The sequence below is a fragment of the Rhinopithecus roxellana genome, chromosome 9 (assembly GCF_007565055.1).
Source record: "Rhinopithecus roxellana isolate Shanxi Qingling chromosome 9, ASM756505v1, whole genome shotgun sequence".
Classification (NCBI taxonomy): Eukaryota; Metazoa; Chordata; class Mammalia; order Primates; family Cercopithecidae; genus Rhinopithecus; species Rhinopithecus roxellana.
Genome location: NC_044557.1, coordinates 61,884,706 through 61,898,049, shown reverse-complemented (window position 1 = coordinate 61,898,049; position 13,344 = coordinate 61,884,706). Strand labels below are relative to the sequence as shown.

Below are 13,344 nucleotides of genomic sequence, written 5' to 3'. Positions count from 1 at the left end.
GATATCAGACAGCTTTAGTACGCTTACTGTAATTTTAAGTTTAGAGCACTTGGCAGGGTGTTCAATATGCAAAAGCACCGAATCCTCTTTTCTTTATTATCACCAAGCATTCCTTTCATTTGTAATATTGTTTTAATGAATCACTGGAGCCTGCTGTTCCCTTGGTGGAATGTTTCATTTTTTAGAGTGCTGATAAGAGAAGATCTCTGCTGCCAAGGAAAAAAAAAAAAAAAGAAAAACAACCACCCCTGTCCTCCAGAAACTACACACGCTGAATCCGTATGTGGCTGTGGTGTTCCTTTGGGCTAAAGGAAAAGTCTGGAGTTTAGACTGAGTTTGAAACCTCTTCATTCTACAACATTCTTTGCCTATACTTGCTGTACCTTTGATGCACTTCAGACCTCATTCATGGCCTACATACCCTCCTAGCAGAGAGGGAGTTAGGTCAGTCTCTTTTCCTTACTTTGTATGCTGACCGACGGGCCTTCTTGCTAAGCCCCCTAGAAGGGCCGATGGCAACTAAGTGCTTGACTGTTGCTGCTAAGCTTGGCTTGCCCTTGGCTCTCAAACACCTGTCAGGCTGCTTTTTAAAGCAAAAAGCCTTTCCTGGAGTTCACTGTTCTTCGTGACTTCATGGGATTGACTTCAGTTGATAAAACCTACATAGAGTGTGTGTGAAGTTTTGATAATATTCTTTGCATTCCATACAGAAGCATAATACAAGAAAAGGATATAGCGCTGTGTTAATTTTCTTACTTCTTCGTTTGCAAGGTTCTGGAACATTATAAGGTTTTCACATTTGCATTGATCGTGTTTTTCTTCCAAAGGGCTTCCTGAGAAAGCAGATGGAAAATGTTCACCTCTAGAATCCACCAGACTTCCCAGACACATAATAGTAGGAATGAATCAGCATATGGAGGAAACCATAATGAAAGACATGTTCCACTTTTTCCATGCAGCCAGATCCAGTAAAGTAAATACCAGGAAAGCGCTGTATATGCTTCCAACACTGGAAGTGGCCCTTACTGTGGATTAGTGAGGAACACTGCTCCAGTTTCTTTTAGTTTATGTTTCAGTTCTCATTTTACTTAAGTTCTTTCTTCTCTTTTCCTCTATACCATTTCCTACTTCCTTCTTTCCTTTCCTTCTAAGCTAAGGTTGTTGGCAAGCTGAAAGGCTGAAATTAAGTTATCTTATAGTAATATTTTACTTGGAATTACCTGAAGGTTTTGTTGAATGAGAAAGCTTTTGTGTAGACCGTAAAAGATTGTCTTCTTCAAACAGGTATCTGTGTTGCACTGCAAAATTAGAACAGGAAAGTAGGTCTCGGATATTTATGGTGACTGGCTCAGATTCTGTAAAGAGAAAGAAAACTGCAATCAAACCTGCTTAACGCTTTTGGTTATAAAACAGCCATCAGCAGAGTAAGGTACTTGGTATTCCTAGCACTTGGTGCAGAGCTTTACTTTGGGACATACTGAAGCAAAATGACTGTTACCTTCAGTGGAGTAAACATCGTTATTAAAAAAACAAACAAACAAAAAAACAGCAAAAAACCAAAAACAGCTGGGCGCAGTGGCTCATGCCTGTAATCCCAGCACTTTGGGAGGCCAAAGTGGGTGGATCACTTGAGGTGAGGAGTTCAAGACCAGCCTAGCCAACATGGTAAAACCCTGTTCTCTACTAAAAATACAAAACTAGCCAGGCATGGTGGCAGGCGCCTGTAATCCCAGCTACTTGGGAGGCTGGGGCAGGAGAATCACTTGAGCCCAGGAGGTGGAGGTTGCAGTGAGCCAAAATTGTACCACTGCACTCCAGCCTGGGCAACAGAATGAAACTCTGTCTCAAAACAACAACAACAAAAAACACTGTCACCTGAAACGATGCTAGTTACCAAATATGGCTTAATGTAAGAGTAAAAGTTAACTAGCTTTTTGAGGGAAAAAAGGTCCTTGATTATCATAATTTGAACATACTTACATTCACTTCTTTACAACTGTTATCTGGAGGGAAACCATGGTAGAAGCACCCACCAACATTTCTAAAAACACTGCCTTAAAAACTGTACCTGTTGGCTGTTGGACCCTTTTTGGCAGTTCCCCTGCTGGAGAGTCCTGTCTTCCATCAGAGTCTTCTAGAGCTGAGCAGAAAAAGATGACCAAAAGGAGTGACGGTTGTCCACAGGCATGTGTGTGTGCTTCAGGAAGCTGGTCCCAGACCACCTCCTTACCTACCTGCCATAACCTAAGGTCTTTTGGTTTTGTTTGGTAACACCAAAGATTAAAAAAAGCAGTTGGTTACCATGATACCTATGACCTCTCTAGGGCAATTCTCTCTCGTAAGAGAAGCTTGGACCCCTTAAGTACATCTTACTTAAGAATGCTCCCAAAAATGTCATGTCTAGAAAGCAGGGCAGAAAAAAAGGTGAAGTTGTTGAGGGATTTTAGTTGCACTGGCAGCAGCTCCACTTGAGGCATTTCAACTTGAATGAAACAATCAAGAGGCAAAACATTCTCTACTCACAGAGATCTGAAAGGCCTTCCCTCCCTGTTACCCCTCATCTCAAGAGTTCTTTCCCTAGAGGGTAAGACACAGCACTTAGACTGGATCTAACTGCTGAACCGGGGACATGAATACAAGGAAAAATGGGCAGAACTGCTATCCGTAAGCATATCTGGCACACTTAGTAAACTGGAGAAAAGCATGCATAACAAAAATCTAAAGGGCAGTCTAATATTCTGTAAACAAATAGTCCATGCAGAAAGGCATTAATTTTAACAGTGGGCTTGGAAGAACTACGTCCCTTTCCACTTCAATTATAGGTATGTTCTGAAATTGCACCTCAGCTCTCCTGATTTATATAATAATTGATTTTTAGTTAAATGATCATTTCTCTAGGGTGTTTGTAAGGATGAAGCATGCTGGTATGTCAAAACACTTACTACCATTGCTTGGCACAGAGCAAGGGCTCAAACAATGGTAGCTATTACTTTTTTCTTTCCCACCTCCCCTGTTCCCCACAACTTTTTTTTTTTTTTTTTTTTTTTTGACAGGGTCTTGCTTTGTCACCCAGGTTGGAGTGCAGTGGTGCAATCATGGCTCACTGAAGCCATGACCTCCAGGGCGCACACGATCCTCCCTCCTCAGTCTCCAAGTAGCTGAGACTACAGGTATGTGCCATCATGCCTAGCTAATTAAAAAAATTTTTTTTCAGAGACTTTGTTTCCCAAAGGGTTTTAATTTTGTTGCCCAAACTGGTCTTGAACTCCTGGACTCAAGCAGTCCTCCCACCGCAGCCTCCCAAAATGCTTGGGTTACAGGTGGGAGCCATGGTGCCCAGCCCTTCTTTTTGTACTGTTTCTAGGCATTGCTGGTCCTGCCCATGAAGGAGACACTTTTTTTGGTTGAGAATTTATCAATAAAGGGTTCGTATTGGCTGGACACGGTGGCTCACGCTCGTAATCCCAGCACTTTGGGAGGTTGTGGTGGGTGGACCACTTGAGGTCAGGAGTTCGAGACCAGCCTGGCCAACATGGTGAAACCTCATCTCTACTAAAAATACAAAAATTAGCTGGGTGTGGTGGTGGGTGCCTGTAATCCCAGCTTCTCAGGAGGCTGAAGCATGAGAATCACTTAAACCCAGGAGGTGGAGGTTGTAGTGAGCTGAGATTGTGCCACTGCACTCCAGCTTGGGTGACAGAGTGAGACTCCATCTCAAAAAAAAAAAAAAAAAAAAAAAGAGTTCATGCTGCCCTGTTTGCTAAGGTCTTCTGCATAAGCTATAGTACCTTCACAGATGCCTTTCTTGAGTTTTTCACTTATCTCATCCATTGTGCTGAAGTCTTCAGCATAGAAGAGATGCTTGTCTGTTGGCTCAGAGGCAATCTCTTGTAGTTCCTCCTCAATGGCTTTTCCTACCCCAACAGCATACATAGTGATACCTAGGGTGCAGGAAAAATTAAGAGGAAGGTAGTTAGAGTTGTGTTCCCAGGGTCTGGAAGTTGTGTGTACTGCACCCAAAGCCAGTTAGATGTTAAGTGGTGTGATTTGAAAGGTCCATGCCAACCTTCCTTTTTATTTTTCTACCATTTTAATTTTTGTCCTATGAGCGAAAGGGAGGGATCCAAGAGAGAAGTGAGGCATCTGGGAGATGCTGGGGAACTAAACTACTAACCTGTTTCTCAGCTCTGGGCTGGGCTGTTTAACTAATCTGCAACTTCCCTCTGAATTAGCCTTCTGGATTCACAGAAATTAGCACTATTTTATGGCTTGCTAAATGGGAATCTATTCTGGAAGAATTCTAAGAATCAAGTCAATTTATGACCTAATAACCTAGTTTCTACTCAAAGCTACAGGATAGGAAATGTAAGTGACCTGAGGCCAAGTGAAGCTGCTTTTTGCCCACTTCTCTTAAGATGACACAACCTTGTGAGGAAGTGCTAAGCTGAAAAGGAGAATCTGCAGACCATTGGAAACCCCTAAAGTCAGGAAAAAGAACAAACCCAAGATCAGCCTTAAATTTCAACAAGGATATGCGTTTGCTTCAAAAGCTTTTCTTACACTGATCATTAGACTCCCTTCCCCTGTATACTCTTCATTTGAAAGTAAAACACAATAAGAATATGTTCTGCTTGAGTCCAAACATTTTTCAGCACTGATAACTTATTCTAGCGAATTAATAGACTAGATTCTTAAAAATGTACTTAAAAATGACTCAAGACAAAGGGCAAGAGTTATGATGCCTTGTTCTGAGTCTGTGTAAGGTCAATAACCAAGTTCAGCATATTTGTCTGGGAGCCCAGTGATTTTATGCATAACTTCCTAAAAAGGATAATTACTATTTTAAGATTCTGTTTGCTATACATAAGAGTAGTTAAATTCATAAGAGGATGTCACCTCATATAAATCTTGTTGATTCAAGAATCAAATAAACATCAGTTTCTCCTACCACCTGTCTTTGGGTGATGTGTAGAGACATTTAAATGGAGCAAAGGGTAAAGTAGATTAGTTTCAGTGAGATGAAATTGCTAACCACTATCTCTGGAGACCAAGATGCTTCCCCTAATTCTTTTTAAGAATGCAGACTAGGGGGCCTATGAGTTTGACATGAGCTCTAGCAATCTAGGCTAGTGTGAACAGCCAGTTTTACAATCTACTCAGATGATTCAGGGCAGGACACTTTGTTGCTACCACTCTCGGGCTAGAAAAAGAGGAAAGTATGCAGTATCAATAAAATGACCTCCATCACAAAGACAGCGAGTGGATGTTGATGTGAACCAGCCTTTCTGTGAGGAGGAACGGAGTTCACCAATGGGACTGCCAGTACTCTTACTCCTTTCTTCATTCACTCAGCAAGTAGTTGTCACACATCTACTATGTGCCAGGCCTGATCTAGGCCCTGGGTCCATAAAGTCTTGGATGAGGCCTTGATCTGTACATACCTTATTTCCTCTTACAGGACTTGCTAAAGCAGTGTGTCCTCAAGAAGTACTTTAAGAAGGCAGTTTTTGGCCGGGCACAGTGGCTCACATCTGTAATCCCAGCACTTTGTGGGGCTGAGGCAGGTGGATCACAAGGTCAGGAGATGGAGACCATCCTGGCTAACACGGTGATACCCCGTCTCCACTAAAAATACAAAAAGTTAGCTGGGCATGGTGGCGGGTGCCTGTAGTCCCAGCTACTCGGGAGGCTGAGGCAGGAGAATGGCATGAACCCGGGAGGCGGAGTTTGCAGTGAGCCGAGATTGTGCCACTGTACTCCAGCCTGGGCAACAGAGTGAGACACCATCTCAAAAAAAAAAAGAAAGAAAAAAAGGCAGTTTTCAAGCAAACTACTTCACTACTTCAAGTTTTCTTATCTGCATCAAGGGATCTAGAAACTTCACCATAAACTGTCTCTACCAATCATCCTAGCTTCTGGGTTTCCTTTAGCCAAGGGTCATACTCCTCAAGCATGCTTCACATCTGTACAACTGAAGTAACCCTTAGGTCAGCAAAACCCAGAGAAGAGGCTGGGCTTTACTGAGCAACAAGAGCTTAGAGTCATAATCTCTTCCATCATCTGATTTTCTGAAAAGCTAAATTTGCCTCCTGCAAACACAAAAGTATTATCCATCCTAAGGCTATTGCATTTTCAGAATGTTCGCTTGAAGTATTGGTTAAAAAATACAAGAATATATATACATAATCAGTAAAAATTCCCATCAGAAACAATTTAACAAGCTCTTCAGTTGATTCTAGAGCAACCAGACCAGTGTTTTGGAACTATTATGTATATGTCTGTGGTTGAATAGAATGTTCTAAGTGATTCTCACACTGGAGATCACACACTGGCTAGGAAATCAGAGTGACAGGATACCCGCCTGTGGTCAGCTTAGCCTAACCTTCTAGTCACCAGACTCCTTCCTGAGCACTTTATTTAACTACTGTGGGGTCCTGTTAAGGCCTCTAGGTGGCAGGGTAGTAAAGATGTATAATGGCAGTTGCCAGGAGGCCTTTCTGCATTACTCAAAGCAGCTTACCCCTATGGCCAACTGAGACCACTGAGTGAGTTTAAGAAACCTGAACCTTGAGTGGTGTAAACCGCATCTCCACCCCATATTACCATTGGCCTTGGCTTTACTGGCCCACTCAGAGACGTCATCCTGAGCCCGTCCGTCGGTGAACACGATGGCTGCTCTGGGCACCCTTGTGGAAAGGGGCCTGGCCCCTTCTCCTTGGGTAAAACTTCTCTCAAACATGTGTTTCAGGGCCAGCCCAGTCATAGAGCCCTTTCCCATGTATTTTATGTGGGCCACAGCTTTTTTCATGTCTTTGGCGGAGTTGAAGCTTCTCAGGGTAAACTCTGTGCGGACCTGCGTGGAATACTGGAGCAGCCCCACTCGAGCAGCTTTGGGGGAAATCGTCAAGGAATCTATAATTCCGGTGACAAACTGCTTCACGACCTCAAAATTCTCTTCTCCAAGACTCTTGGATCCATCTATCACAAAGACCAGGTCAATTGGGCCTTCAGTGCATTCTATAAGAATAAAAGGAAAGTTGACATAGTTGAATAAAAAATCATTTATGCACAAAAGTAGAATAAAATGATGCTTTAATTGGAGGCATAACCACTTTGGGGAACCAGTTTTCTTCTTCTTTAGATAATACACAGGACAGATGAGGTGTTGGGAGGGCCACAAGCAACAATAATTTTCACATATACTTTTTTTTTTTTTTTTTTGAGACGTAGTCTCGCTCTGTCACCCAGGCTGGAGTGCAGTGGCCAGATCTCAGCTCACTGCAAGCTCCGCCTCCCGGGTTTACGCCATTCTCCTGCCTCAGCCTCCCGGGTAGCTGGGACTACAGGTGCCGCCACGTCGCCCGGCTAGTTTTTTGTAGTTTTTAGTAGAGACGGGGTTTCACCGTGTTAGCCAGGATGGTCTCGATCTCCTGACCTCGTGATCCGCCCGTCTTGGCCTCCCAAAGTGCTGGGATTACAGGCTTGAGCCACCGCGCCCGGCCCACATATACTTTTATGGTTGGCTTGTCATATTGATAAAAATAGTATTTTTCACAAGCAAAATGGCAGATGTACAATTGTCTAGGAAAACAAATCTATATTGTACCCTGGAACACTGACAGGTCTGGGAGAAGCTGGGTGTAGAGTACACTGAAGGGTCTAACAATACCCAAAAGACTCCCAGAACTTTACTCCAGGAGGGTGACGTTACCCTAGTGCTGGCATTCTGACAGTCAATGGAGAAAGAGATTTCTTCAGCTCAGCCATCACCTCTGCCGGGGAGCCTTCCTAGTAACTCAGCTTGTATTGCTTTCTATATACCCCTAACACTACTAATTTATTCAACCAAAAAGTTATTGAGGACCTGCTTTGTACAAGGCAGTGGACGTAGCAGGATTGCAATAGTGACCAAGACACAATCCCTGACACCAAGTTGCATACAATCTAATGTGCTCTATCTAGTGTTCCACATTCTACAATAATTATTTAATGATGTGTTTCCTCCTCCAGTCTGTGAGTTCCTCCTCAGCCGGGACTGTGTTTCATTCATTTTTGTGCCCCACCCCCCAATACTTGGCACAAAAAAGGTGTTCAGTAAATGTGTGGTGACAGACTAAGTGAATGAGGTGATGTTCATTGAGTAGCACACCTGTGAGTACCCTACTGACCTATTAAAGCTGACAAAATAATTATTAGCTTTGGTGCAGTGGCTCACACCTATAATCCCCAGCACTTTGGGAGGCTGAGGCAGGAGGATGGCTTGAGCACAGGAGTTCAAGAACACCCTAGGCAACAGAGTGACTGTCTCTCTTAAAAAAAGAAAAATTAGCTGGGCGTGGTAATGCATGCCTGTAGCCGTTGCTACTTGGGAGGCTGAGGCAGAAGGATTACTGGAGCCCAAGAATTATACGTTGCAGCGAGCTACGATTGTGCCACTGCACTCCAGTCTGGGTGACAGAGCAAGACCCTGCATCTCTCTGTAAAAAAAATAACAAAAAATTATCACCATAAATTCTTTATATGGAAATTTTTCAGGCTTTTTTTTTGTTGTTGTTGTTGTTGTTGTTGTTGTTGTTGTTGTTGAGATGGAGTCTTGCTCTGTTGCCCAGGCTGGAGTACAGTGGTGTGATCTTGGCTCACTGCAACCTCCACCTCCTGGGTTCAAGTGATTCTCCTGCCTCAGCCTCCCGAGTAGCTGGGATTACAAGCACACACTACCACGCCTGGCTAGTTTTTTTGTATTTTTAGTAGAGACTAGATTTTGCCATGTTGGCTAGGCTGGTCTTGAACCCTGACCTCAGGTGATTCACCCGCCTCGGCCTCCCAATGTTCTGGGATTACAGGCATGAGCCACTGTGCCCGGTCTCAGGCAACTATTAATAGATGGTTGATAGTAAGACAGAAATAAAAGCTTTATGTTAAGCAATTTGGGTATGGAGAGGCTTTTTGTTATTTAGGACTGCAAAAGAAAAATGGACAGATCCAAAATGGATTATCTCATTTCTTTTTTTTTTCGAGACAGCATCTTGCTGTGTCGCCCAGGCTAGAGTACAATGGCACTTTCTCAGCTTACTGCAACCTCTGCCTCCTGGGTTCAAGCGATTCTCCTGCCTCAGCCTCCCAAGTAGCTGGGATTACAGGCACATGCCACCACGCCTGGCTAATTTTTGTATTTTTAGTAGAGACGGGGTTTCATGATCTTGGCCAAGCTGGTTTCGAACTCCTGACCTCGTGATCCACCCGCCTCGGCCTCCAAGGTGTTGGGATTACAGGTGTAAGTCACTGCGTTGGGCCAGATGATCTCATTTCAAACAATCCACAATCTGTGATAAACATTCTGTTTTATATATCAAGCAACTGTCTAATCTTTCCAAGTGAGGCACAACAATATAAGCATGTAAAGACACACACATGTAAAACCATTTCTATGCTTGGCCAGTATAACATGCTTAATGTCAGAGTGTGTGTATGTGTGTGTATGTGTGTGTGTGTGTGTGTGTGAGAGAGAGAGAGCATGTTCGGGGGTTGGGTTATTCTGTTTCTCCATTAAGTGCTTTTCCTCATCACTCAACCTATCGATCTTTTATTAGTGAAAGAGGAAAAGGCCAACTCAAAGCTTCATTTACATTCATAGTCTGTTCCTAAGTGAACCGGAAAAAGACTCAGGCAGCATGCATGTGGCTCTTCAGCAGATTTCAAAAATACTGAAATAATTTTCCAGCAGTGAGTCTGTTTTCTCTTTTCTGTACACATTTTTCTTACAGAACAAAACTAGCACTTGCAACCCCCACGCACAGAATGGGGTCCAGAAGCCTTCTCCAGGAAACACAAAACAAGGCAGAGTGGAAAAACATCAGGGAGATCAGGGCCCACATATTTGCTTTCAGACACAGAAAGGATAGCCCCACTTGTTAGCTATTTTTTTTCCAGAGGGTAATTCCCACTTTTCTTGGGCATTTTCTTTTTGATAGATAAGTTGATAAGACTGGAATGGAGCTGTGACTTGCTTTCAGAATGTAATTTTCAGAAAGTTCTAGAACTTCAGGCATGGATAAGCCCTTTAAAGATCATCTACTCTAGCCGGGCGCGGTGGCTCAAGCCTGTAATCCCAGCACTTTGGGAGGCCGAGACGGGCGGATCACGAGCTCAGGAGATCGAGACCATCCTGGCTAACATGGTGAAACCCCGTCTCTACTAAAAAACTACAAAAAACTAGCCGGGCGAGGTGGCGGGCGCCTGTAGTCCAGCTACTTGGGAGGCTGAGGCAGGAGAATGGCGTGAACCCGGGAGGCGGAGCTTGCAGTGAGCTGAGATCCGGCCACTGCACTCCAGCCTGGGCGACAGAGAAAGACTCCGTCTCAAAGAAAAAAAAAAAAAAAAAAGATCATCTACTCCAGCCTCACTGTTGCTTACATCTTCTTTTCAACATCCCCACCCAGTGACCATTCAGCCTGGGCCTCAATGCTTCTCCTGTTGAGGAATTGTCACCTTACCACTGAAGCCCCTTTTTGGACATCTCTGCTGTTGATGATTACAATAGTGATCATTTTGTTTGTTTGTTGTTGTTGTTGTTGTTTGAGATGGCATCTCGCTCTCTCGCGCAGGCTGGAGTGCAGAGGTGCAATCTTGGCTCACTGCCACCTCCGCCTCCTGGGTTCAAGTGATTCTCCTGCCTCAGCCTCCCAAGTAGCCAGAGCCACAGGCACGTGCTACCACACCTGGCCATTTTTTGTATTTTCAGTAGAGACAGGGTTTCACCATGTTGGCCAGGCTGGTCTTGAACTCCTGACCTCATGTGATCCGCCCGCCTCGGCCTCTCAAGGTGCCGGGATTAAAGGTGTGAGCCACCGCACCTGGCCTGTCTGTTGTTTTTTAAATTTAATTTTATTTTAAGTTCTGGGATACATGTTCCGGACATGCAGGTTTGTTACATAGGCAAACGTGTGCCATGGTGGTTTGCTGCACCTATCAGCCCATCACCTAGGTATTAAGCCCTACATGCATTAGCTTTTTATCTTGATGTTCTCACTCCCCTGACTCCCCCCAACAGGCCCCAGTATGTGTTGTTCCCCTCCCTGTGTCCATGTATTCTCATTATTCAGCTTGACTTATAAGTGAGAACATGCAGTGTCTGGTTTTCTGTTCCTGTGTTAGTTTGCTGAGGATAATGGCTTCCAATTCCACCCATGTCCCTGCAAAGGACATGACCTCATTTCTTTTCATGGCTGCATAGTATTCCATGGTGTATATACATCACATTTTCTTTATCCAGTCTATCATTGATGGGCATTTTGGGTTGATTCTATGTCTTTGCTATTGTGAATAGTAATAGTGATCATTTTTTGAGCACTTAATGTGTGTCAGCACTGGGCTTAACACCTTTATTTATTTTTTATTAAAAAAATTTTTTTGAGACAAGGTCTCGCTGTGCCACCCAGGCTAGAGTGAAGTGGCACAATCACAACTCACTGTAGCCTCAACCTCCTGCACTCAGGTGATCCTCCCACCTCAGCCTCCCTAGTAGCTGGGACCATAGGCACGTACCACCACAACCAGCTAATTTTTCTAATTTTTGTAGAGACAGGGCTTCACCATGTTGCCCAGACTGGTCTTGAACTCCTGAGCTCAAGCAATCCTCCCACTGCAGCTTCCCAAGGTGCTGGGATTACAGGCGTGAGCCACCACACCCGGCTGTTCAGCACCTTTGGATACATGATCTCATGTATTCCTTGTGATGGCTTTGTGGGGTATTATTCTCATTTTATAGATGGGGAAACTGGGACTCAGAGAGGTTATATAATTTTTTGTTTTGTTTTGTTTTTTTGAGACAGAGCCTTGTTCTGTCACCCTGGCTGGAGTGCAGTGGCATGATCTCGGCTCACTGCAACTTCCATCTCCTGGCCTCAGCCTCTCAAGTAGCTGGGATTATAGGTGCATGCCACCACACCTGGCTAATTTTCGTTTGTTTATTTATTTATTTTGAGATGGAGTCTTGCTCTGTTGCCCAGGCTGGAGAGCAATGGCGTGATCTTGGCTCACTGCAACCTCTGCCTCCCAGGTTCAAGCAATTCTCCTGCCTCAGCCTCTCCAGTAGCTGGGATTATAGATGCGTGCCACCACACCCAGCTAATTTTTATATTTTTAGTAGAGACAGGGTTTCGTCATGTTGGCCAGGCTGGTCTCGAACTCCTGGTCTCAGGTGATCCGCCTGCCTTGGCCTCCCAAAGTGCTGGGATTACAGGCGTGAGCCACAGTGCCTGGCCGAGGTTAAATAATTTGACCAAGGTCACAGAGGTAGTATGAATCGGGGTTCAAATCCAGATCTGTCTGAGCTGAAGCTTATGCACTGAACTAATTAGACATGCAGCTTCCCTGGTAGAAGGCTTCTTTGTCCTCGTGCTGAGCTGTAGCTTCTCCCAGTGTCCTTTCTTTCCAGGGTAGGGTGGGGTGGGTATCATACAAATCATGAGTGAGATGACAGTCACGTTGGTATTTGGTACCTCAAAAGTTTTTTTCTACAAAGATCCTCAGTTTCCTAATTTTTTTCTGCTTAACATAATACTGAACTTCCTCACAAGATCATGATTCTTAATTATTTCTAAATCATGTTTTATCTTTTTTTTCTAAAAAATAATACATGCATTTGGAACAAAAAATATTAGAAAACGGGTGTGTGTGTGTGTGTATAAGGGTATACACACACACATATAGAGAGAGAAAGAGAGACTGTATGTTAGAGTGTTTTACAAAATATATCGATGGTAACATACTATAACAAACATTCAGCACCATGCTTTTTTCACTTAAAATATCTTGGGGACACATCCAGAGCTGCTTGTTGTTTTAACAGCTGCGTCGTGTTTTATTACATAGGTGTGCCTTAATTTATTCAGCCAGGCTCAGGGGTGATCATTTAGCTTGTTTCCAGTTTTTTGCTGCTACAAATAGTGCTGTATAAAATATCCTTGTATACATGGCTTTGTAAAAATGCACATATCTGTAAGATAAATTCTAGAAGTGGAACTGGATTCATAACCTTGCCAAATTGCGCTCTGAAAGGTCATACCAGTTCAGACACCCACTGATCCATTTATCATTCCCTACTACAATATACCTTTGCCAACATAAGGAATCAAACTTTTTGATCTCTGGTAACTAATAGGTTAAAAAAAGGTATCACAGCTTTACTCTCTTACTATAGATTTTCCTTTGTTTTTCTTTTATGGCTTTTAAATTTCATGTCATGTTTAGAAAGATCTTCTCTCAGATTATAAAATAATTCTCTCAAGACTCCTTTTGCTCTTTTGTTTGTGTGTGTGTGTGTTTTAATGTTTAAACCATTGA

General features: G+C 43.5%; 1 protein-coding gene across 4 annotated transcripts in view; it reads right to left on the bottom strand.

Moving 5' to 3' along the window:
• The window catches only part of MATN2 (matrilin 2), a 175,910-nt gene that overhangs the window by 1,846 nt on the left and 160,720 nt on the right, over positions 1-13,344 (bottom strand). For 2 of the 4 annotated variants that reach the window (XM_030937687.1, XM_030937689.1), the window contains 5 exons: positions 6,604-7,017; positions 3,789-3,941; positions 2,069-2,140; positions 1,221-1,298; positions 735-833 (listed from right to left, as the gene is read on the bottom strand). In XM_030937687.1, coding sequence (XP_030793547.1) covers positions 735-833; positions 1,221-1,298; positions 2,069-2,140; positions 3,789-3,941; positions 6,604-7,017 — 816 coding nt within the window. Of the gene's footprint in view, positions 1-734; positions 834-1,220; positions 1,356-2,068; positions 2,141-3,788; positions 3,942-6,603; positions 7,018-13,344 lie in introns of all 4 variants that reach the window. The other 2 variants (XM_030937686.1, XM_030937688.1) reach the window with 1 other exon arrangement.